At 32.6% G+C, this 9,170-nt stretch overlaps 1 protein-coding gene across 3 annotated transcripts; it reads left to right on the top strand.

Moving 5' to 3' along the window:
• The first annotated feature begins 1,455 nt into the window (after window positions 1–1,455).
• On the top strand, window positions 1,456–5,725 carry LOC108335996 (uncharacterized). Of its 3 annotated transcripts, none has more exons than XM_052869463.1 (3): window positions 1,456–4,234; window positions 4,538–5,019; window positions 5,152–5,725. In XM_052869463.1, exons 1-3 carry the CDS (start codon window positions 3,348–3,350, stop codon window positions 5,505–5,507), a joined length of 1,725 nt encoding a protein of 574 aa, XP_052725423.1. In that variant the 5' UTR covers window positions 1,456–3,347; the 3' UTR covers window positions 5,508–5,725. The 3 variants fall into 3 exon arrangements, with proteins under 3 accessions (XP_052725423.1, XP_017427755.1, XP_052725422.1); XM_017572266.2 differs by having other exon boundaries at window positions 1,457–1,791; window positions 3,345–5,019; XM_052869462.1 differs by having other exon boundaries at window positions 1,457–1,791; window positions 2,249–5,019.
• The last annotated feature ends 3,445 nt before the right edge of the window (window positions 5,726–9,170 follow it).

Below are 9,170 nucleotides of genomic sequence, written 5' to 3'. Positions count from 1 at the left end.
AATCTGTATTTCTTAAAAAATATGTATGTCAAAGCGCGAGCAAAAAATAAGTACATAATGTATGAAATGGAACAAAATGTTCATGTAATATGTGCTTGTGGGAAAAATAAATAAATAAAAATGGGAAAATACGTGATTATTTAACTTATTAATATTTTTTTTATTAATTTTTAATTGATATTAAACATTATATTAAGGATTGGATGGTATTATTTTGACAATGAATAAACTTGTATACATATTTTATATTTACTATTTTACTTTTTTATTTATCTTTTTTTATAAATACAAAAGTTAATTTTTTTAATCATCAAAATATTCTTGAATATAAATTGTCAACGGGTGGGAGTAATGTCAAAAAGAAAGACTTCAATCAAAAGAAAATTAGTATTTATTCATTTTTAAATAAATTAATTAGTCAAAGACAGAAAAAAAATCATGCTTATTTAGTAAAAGTACTTGAAAAAACTCAAACAAACTCATCTAATTTTAAAAAACTATAAAAAAAACATGTTGAACAGTCTCAAAGATATATCCTTTAGGCTGTGTTCGCATGAACAGAATTTACTGTTCATGCGAATTACAGAGCGATGAATTAAGTATATTATGCGTTCGTTTGGAATGAAATACGCGGACGGATTTGCGATGAAATGTGGGATGGATGCACTGTTCAGTCACCCGCGGTTGTGAAGAGATTTGTGCGGATTGTGAGCGAAATGTCGTGTGTGCCCTCAGTTAAGAAACGCTGGAAATGCGTAACCGGTTACGCGTTCGTGTAACTGGTTACGCGTTCGCGTAACCGGTTACGTGTTTTCGTAACCGGTTACGCGATTTCTGATTTTTTTTTTAAGTTTTTTTAATAATTATTTTAATATTAATAAAATTAAGTATATTATATTTTTTAATTTTTTAAAAATAAATTGATTATTATATTTTCTAATTTATTTTTAATAAATTGATTATTATATTTTCTAATTTATTTTTAATAAATTGATTATTATATTTTCTAATTTATTTTTAATAAATTGATTATTTAGTTTTCTAATTTATTAAAAAAAATTGATTATTTAGTTTTTTTAATTTTTAAACATTAATTTTATAAATTATTCATAATTTTTTTTTCTTTATAAACATTTTTACAATTAAATATAACATTTATAAATAACATTTTATATTACTTTTATAACTAGGGGCATTTTGGTAATCCTTAATTTTTATCAATTAAACTAATTTTTAAAATCTATCGCATCAATCAAATCCTACACTAATTCTCACAAACTTTACTTCCAAATCCACTCTCAATTACCCACCAATCCACTCAAAAAAAACAACAAAAAAATTACCCTCAAATCCACTCAAATCTATTCAAATCATCTCTCCCAAATCATCTCCCCCAAATCACTCCAAACGAACACAGCCTTAATCATTTATCTAACTGTCTCCAAAAAAATAAGCATTAATCTGAAAAACCTGATACTAGCATACCCTAAGATTTGAAAGATCTAGTGACAGGAAGAGCGACAGTACAATTTCCTTAAACTAACAGCTCTGACATTATTTTCAGTTAACCAGGGACCAACAAACTCTGAAAATCCTGTGATTTCACCTTCATCCAAACACTCCCATTCCTACTCCTTTCATTCTTCCAACTGCCCCACTCTTCCAAGAGTTGCACACCAATATAGCCATTTTTTTTCCTTTCAATTTCTTCAACTCACCAACCCCAATTTCTCAAACCTAAGGCCTCTGAGCTCCCCCTGCTTTTGTGTTCTGAGCATTGAGATCCTCCGGGTAATTTATCTCCTTCACGAATTCAGCATCTTATCTTATCTTGTCTATGTGCTTCATTGCCCCTTGGAACTTTTTTTTTTTGCTTATCTATTTACACCTAATTGTATTTCTTTTTTCCATTTTTCCACTTTCGATGTGAACGGATTTTGTCCATTTAGGCCAATATATTGTGATTTTTTACCTGTCGTGAGATCGAGTGTCTCCTTGTAATGAATCATGAGTGTTAACCAAAAGACAAAGTTATTGATTTTATTTATTCCTTCAGGTTCTTGTGCAACCCTAGGTGATTCTGAATCTTTACAAGCTAATGCGAATTTATATTTTTCTGGTAGTTATTATTGTTGTTGTTATGAAACTCAAAGTTCATTTTTTGTTTGCTGAGTTTATGTGACCCTGGATCACGTATAATCTAAGTTGTATATTGCTAAACTTGGGATCTTTCACATTTGACTGCTAGAATGCAAAGTATGTTGTGTTGTTGACGTGCTCATCCCCACCATTTCTCTCCTACCACCTTACTGGGAAGGATATCTATGTAATCAATAACAGGTTGAGAGTATCTCGTCAAATCTGTTTCTTTGTTTCAAAATAGCAAAGATATCCTATAATCTAATGCTTGAGATTGTAGAGAATTGTCACTTTTGGAAAGGTCAAATGGGAGGGAAAACGGGAATCAAATTTATCAGACGGGTTTGCTTGAGATTGAGCAATTTGGAATTTGGAACTGAAATTAGATACAAGACATTCACCGATCAGTGGGAGGCACTTAATTCGAACACATTTGTTTGAGCAAGAAGACAATTGACATGCAATACTTGCACTTGTGATCAGTTAATTGTTGGAAATCCAAGTGTGACTTTAAGTATCACATTAAATAGAAATGAGAAAATGAATGAAAACCCATTAACTATTGTCTTAAGGTTTTTGATTGAAAGTAGTGTTAATCCTTATGTGATTGGATTCGGGTCTTATTACTGTTTTTAAGTCTTATGTCTTTCCAGTGAACTTCCTCTCTTGATAGATCTAATATTGATCTCTTAATTTGAACCAATCTTTAAAGCAGGCATGCAGTTGGTTGTAAAACAATTGGATGTATTTTAATCTTCTTACTATTTGCTTGTTATCAATGACTCTTCTCTCAATGTTGCTCTCTTCCTATAGTCTTCTTTATTCTTTACAGAACGAGGAAGCACACCGTAGATTTCTTCTTTTGTTTGACTATTGTAATTTTGGTTCCATTGTTTGTAGTACTGCTGAAAGTTATTGTTGATTATCCTAGAGCAAGATGAAGTTTGCTTGCGTCGTAGACAGATGTTATGGTTATCGTAAGATTCTGTTATGCTGTGTTTAATGCGTTAGATTACTTACTGATATTAATTTGGTTGTTACAATAAATCATACACCATTTTATTCACTACATCCATCTTGTTGGGCTTACTTAGTGGTGATTCGTCTTCAGTAATTTTTTAGTCCTTTCCCATGTTCATATTTTGAACTTATTTGAACATCACAAGATTTTACAACAATCTTATTGAGTCAATGTGCATTTTAAGATAATGGTCCGTGGAAGAGATGCCTGTTGGGAACACTGTGTCCTGGTTGACGCAACTAAACAAAAGGTCAGATGTAATTATTGTCAAAGGGAATTCAGTGGAGGTGTATACAGGATGAAATTTCACTTGGCTCAAATTAAAAACAAAGATATTGTTCCATGCACCGAAGTTCCAACTGATGTACGAGACCATATTCAAAGTATATTAAGTACACCCAAGAAACCAAAAACTCCCAAGAAACATAAGGCAGATCTAGCTGCTATTTCAAATGGTCAACAGAATAGTTCGTCTGCTAGTGGTGGATTGCACCATAGCCATGGGTATAGTGGACAGAATGGTATTGCTTGTCCATCTTTATTATTTCCACTTCCTTCGCCATGTGCCCAGCCAATAGTGGATGATGGTAAAATGCAAAAGCAGGATGATGCTGATAGAAAACTTGCCATATTTTTCTTCCAGAATTCTATTCCTTTAAGTGCTGCTAAATCCATGTATTATCAGGATATGGTGGACGCTATAGCTCAGTGTGGTGTCGGCTATAAAGCACCAACTTATGAGAAATTAAGGTCTACTCTTTTAGAAAAAGTGAAAGCTGATATTCACAATGATTATAAAAAATACAGGGATGAGTGGAAAGAAACAGGATGCACAGTCTTATGTGATAACTGGTCTGATGGTAGGATCGGATCACTTGCTGTGTTTTCTGTTGCATGCCCAAAAGGAACGTTGTTCTTGAAGTCGGTTGATGTTTCAGGTCATGAAGATGACAGTACTTACTTGTTTGAGCTTTTGGAGTCAGTTGTTCTGGAAGTTGGTTTAGAAAATGTTGTTCAGGTTATGACAGATGCCGGTGCTGGTTATGTTTGTGCTGGAAGGCTTCTCACAGCGAGGTATAGTTTTTTGTTTTGGTCTCCTTGTGTCGCTTATTGTATAGATAAGATGTTAGAGGATATTGGTAGACAAGATTGGGTTATCACAGTCCTGGAAGATGCAAAGACAATCACACAGTACATTTATAGTCATGCCTGGATTCTGAATATAATGAGAAAGTTTACAGGTGGAAAGGAATTAATCAGACCAAAAATTACTAGATTTGTCACTAATTTCCTTTCCTTGAGATCTATAGTGATGCAGGAGGATAATTTAAAGCACATGTTTTCTCATTCAGAATGGTTGTCTTCCATGTATAGCAGACGTCCAGATGCACAAGCCATTAAGTCATTGCTATATTCGGATAGATTTTGGAAGCATGCGCATGAAGCTGTGAGTGTTTCTGAGCCACTGGTTAAACTCCTAAGGATGGTTGATGGGGATATGCCTGCTATGGGTTATATATATGAAGGAATGGAGAGTGCAAAAGTTGTGATCAAGGCCTATTATAAGGGAGTCGAAGAGAAATACCTCCCAATCTGGGAAGTTATTGATCGAAGATGGAATATGAAACTTCATTCATCACTGCATGCTGCGGCTGCATTTCTTAACCCTTCGGTTTCTTACAATCCAAACTTGAAGAAAGATTTGAGGATGAGGAATGGGTTTCAAGAAGCCATGCTCAGGTTGGCAACTACAGATAAAGATAAAATGGAAATTACCAAAGAACTTCCTACTTACATCAACGCCGAGGGTGCACTTGGGACTGAATTTGCTATTTTGGGAAGAACACTAAATGCCCCTGGTATGGCTCTTTGAAAGAATGTGTTGTTTTATATTTGAGATGACTTTCTGTTTCCTTTTCTCATTTGATCAAGCATCTTGCGTTTTTGGTCTTTTGACATGCTTTTGCTTATTTACTATTATGGATGTCCAGGGGACTGGTGGACTAGTTATGGTTATGAAATCCCAACGCTTCAGAAAGCTGCAATGAGGATACTTAGCCAACCTTGTAGTTCCCTTTGGTACAGGTGGAACTGGAGTACTTTCCAAAACATACATAACAAAAAACACAACAGGGTGAAGCTGGAAAAATTCAGTGATTTGGTTTTTGTGCATTGCAATCTTTGGTTAAAAACCATTTTCCGACGTAGGAAAGCAAAATCTGGGGCCGTTATCTATGATGAAATAGATTGTAGCTGCGAATGGCCCTCTGAGATAGAATGTTTGCCCCCACTTATGGATGATTCGTGGTTGGACGATCTTCCCCTTCAATGCAGAGGAAGTCCTTAGCACTGTGAGGCAAGGACAAATTTAAGCTAATCGTGTGGTATAATTCTCTACATTTGTATAATTGTTGAAATTTGTTTATAGAAATGTATGGCTAATCTCTTTACCTTTACTTTCTTTGTATAATATAACTTCCAAAGCAGTTTTTTTCTCATCCATTGTATTTTCTAATGTACTTGTATATATCTTTATTACCAACTATGAAGCGAATTTCTCTTGGCTCGGAATAATCAATATTCATCTATTTTGTTTTTAATATTTAAACACCTAATTTTGTTCTGGTAAGTCAATAAAAATAAAAAATAAAATAAAAAAATAATAATTAATGATGGATAAAGAAAAACAAATTATTAATATAATATATATATATATATATATAATTTTTAAATTTTAATTTAGTTTAAGAACTTAAGAGTTTTATCCATATCTTTACTCTTTCTTTACTTTTCATATCCTTTACAAGATGTATCACTAAAAAATAATTTTAAAATATTTAAAATATTGGTATATTTTTTAATATGATAATAATTTGAATTAATATTATGCCAATAAGTAATATTTCTGATGATAATTAGAAATAACTTTTAGTGTTGCGTCAGTTTCTTTATTAAAGCGAAAGATATGATGTTAAAATTTGACAAAATTTTTAACAATAATTATAATTAATGTTTTATTTGATTTGATTTTTTTTTTTGTAATTAAGACTAAATTTTTTTATTTTGTTTATTGTCAATTAATTTATAATTAAAGTAAGAGATATAGAAAGAGGAAATTTTGGAAACCATAAAAGAGAATAAATTTTCATATAAAAGGAGCTCTGTCAAATACCGTTACTAAGAAAGAAATAGTTGTAACATCGAAAGTTTGGGAAGCTACGTTACATCTACCTACAGTTTTTTGCTTAAATGTTGGGTTTCGTTTACAAATGCAAATGCAATTAATACAATTATTTTTCCTTTGTGGACATGGTTTATACAATATACAAAAACTGACAATCAATGAGTAATCTGTGCCCTAAAACATGGCTACAGCTGGCAAACAGAAATACTAAGATAGTCTTTAGTTTAAAATATTTCTTCAAGGTAAAATTATAAAGTGTATGAAATTTATTTTTGAAACGTTAATTTTAGGATTTGTGGTTTAGTAGCCTAGTGGATACATGCGTTTATTCGTTTGGCTTCTATACATTCTCCTTTTCCTAACCTTAGGTACTTTTTCAAAATTCTGTGTATGTATTTATATTATTTCGTTTCACCTCTGATTAATATGGTTGCAGTTAGGTTTGTCTTACCATTTCCTGAATCGCAGTCATTTTTACTTAACTCGTGTATTTCATGAAAATCATTCTATTTGTTTTTCTTGATTCATTTTTCTAATTTTTGTATCTTTCCTTTCTTTCAGAATGACTGAGGAAAGATCAATCCACCCTGTAAGTTGGTTATTGTAAATAGATATTTATTTATTCAGTTAGTTTTCCTTCATGGTTCTTATTATTTAGTTGTTGATATTATTTTTAAATTTTCCTTTCACTTAGTTATTAATATTATTTTAAAATGTTATTCTCCAGAAATATTTTAACTATTGGTGTAGTCTCCCTCATGGTATACTTGAGCTGATTGCTGAAAAACTGACCATTGTTGATTGCTTATCGATGAGCAAAGTTTGTATGAGTTGGAATGGCTATTCTTGGAGAAGAACTTCCTAGTTCACAAAGGCATGGGCTTCCTTGTCTCTTGGTTTCAGGTACGGAGTGTTAGTGTAGGTTTAATATATACTCATATTCATAGATTAATAGATTACTGGTAAGATATTGTCGCTTTGAACTAAACTCTTACAAATTTACTTTTGGTACCACTTCAAAAGATTTTTTATAGATATCTTATCTATATATAAATTCGTGTCTATTTTTTATTTTATCCGATATAAGACTTTGTTTGTATCCAACAACAAGGGAAACAATGAGACCAAAACTTGTATAAATGTATTCGAGAATAGTGTTTGGGAGATGAAGTTTCCAGAGTCATGTGGAAAGTATTGTTGGGGATCATTTTGTGGCTGGTTGATTATGGTAAATTACGTAAAAAACTTTTTTCTTGAAGTTAACTTACTGAATCCATTTTCAGGAAGCCAAATTAATCTCCCTCCTCCAACATGGAACTATTATCACAAAATGGTGCTCTCTGGGCTTCCCTATGAGAATAACTTTGTCTGCATGCTTGTACCCAGCCATTCTCGTGAGTTGGCTTTTTGGGTTATAGGAGCAAATTCATGGATTAAATATAACAAACTAACACGTCAGCCATTTTGGAGAGTTATCTTGGAAGAAGGTTGAGGATTTAGGAGATGAAATGATATTTTTGGGGAAATGTTGCTCAACATCGTTCTATGTGAAGGAACTTGGAGTTGGATTTAGAAACAGCATTTACTTCTGTAATGATCCAATAACTCCTTGGAGGAATGAATGGGATTTTAGTCTTTTAAAACGTTTAGGCTTGAATAGGACTGACGTAAACAATTGGGGCATTTTCACTCTTGGCAATGAGGATGATGAGCCCTTTTTCTTCCATGGTCGTGTAGACATGTGGACAGACACCTGGTTTACTGCTCCTTCATGGTGGTGCTGTAGAAATATTCCTCCAATACAAAGCAAGTAAAATTTATATGTTGAAATAGTCCGCATGATTATTATAGGAAAAGGAAAGAGTTAAAAGTGTAACAGGTTAGTTGATTTTGTTATTCTTTTCTGTTATCTGGTTTACTGTAATTCCAATACATAGGTTTTTTCCAAAGGGAATTTTTTGAATTGAGTTTACTGGTCATATTCCAATGTAAAAAAGAAGAAAGCACCTTTGGAGTTTATTATTATTATTAATATTATTATAAGCGAAAACCTGACAGATGCAACTATTATATGCCTGGCACCACAGGTATTAAGCACTTCTGTACAATTTTCGTATTGGATGGATTTCCAATTCACACGACTTAGTTTTTAATTAAATAAGTAGTAGCCCTGAGGACTGATTAAAATAGTTTTTGCTTAAATGTTGGGTTTCATTCACAAATGCAAATGCAATTAAAATATTTCTTCAAGGTAAAATTATAAACTGCAGTCAAAATTACGTAAAATCATGATCTGATACAAGTTATCAGTTGCGGTACCAACACAGTGAAGTTTCACACCAGAGCAGATCATTCAGAAAGCATGATACAAACGCTTGTATCAAATATCAAACATAGATACACTCTTATACTCTTTAAGTCCATATTTTCATTGAAATTCAAAATGAAGTGCTATTTCCAAACTAGATTACCATATACATTGGTTCTTCAAAGTTTTTAAAGGAGAGGGCTACCATCCAGACACGGTCGGTCTCTGACGTGTGAATAAAATATAATTACATTGATGTATTAGTTTACACCATTTGCAGACATAACTCATTTGCACATATAATTGCATTTTCATCAAGTATTATCTTTGTTTGCATCATATATTTGAGTATTGTACCGTAGTATACCTGATTCCACCAGCGGTCGACAAATAACCGATTCCACCAGCGGTCGACAAATAATCCGGGCGACCGTTGGTCGACCCTTCTTACTATCGTAATGTCACGATCGTAGGTATGTCGAACGCTTTCTAACATCATAGCGTTTACGTGTGATGTC

Source organism: Vigna angularis, chromosome 10, assembly GCF_016808095.1.
Source record: "Vigna angularis cultivar LongXiaoDou No.4 chromosome 10, ASM1680809v1, whole genome shotgun sequence".
NCBI lineage: Eukaryota > Viridiplantae > Streptophyta > Magnoliopsida > Fabales > Fabaceae > Vigna > Vigna angularis.
This window is presented reverse-complemented; position numbering and strand designations above follow the sequence as displayed.

Bases quoted from the DNA above. Each gene is read 5' to 3' on its own strand.
- LOC108335996 (XM_017572266.2), top strand. From the start codon at position 3,348: ATGGTCCGTGGAAGAGATGCCTGTTGGGAACACTGTGTCCTGGTTGAC. The intron at 5,020-5,151 runs GTATGGCTCTTT...ATGGATGTCCAG, and splicing joins AAGAACACTAAATGCCCCTG to GGGACTGGTGGACTAGTTAT.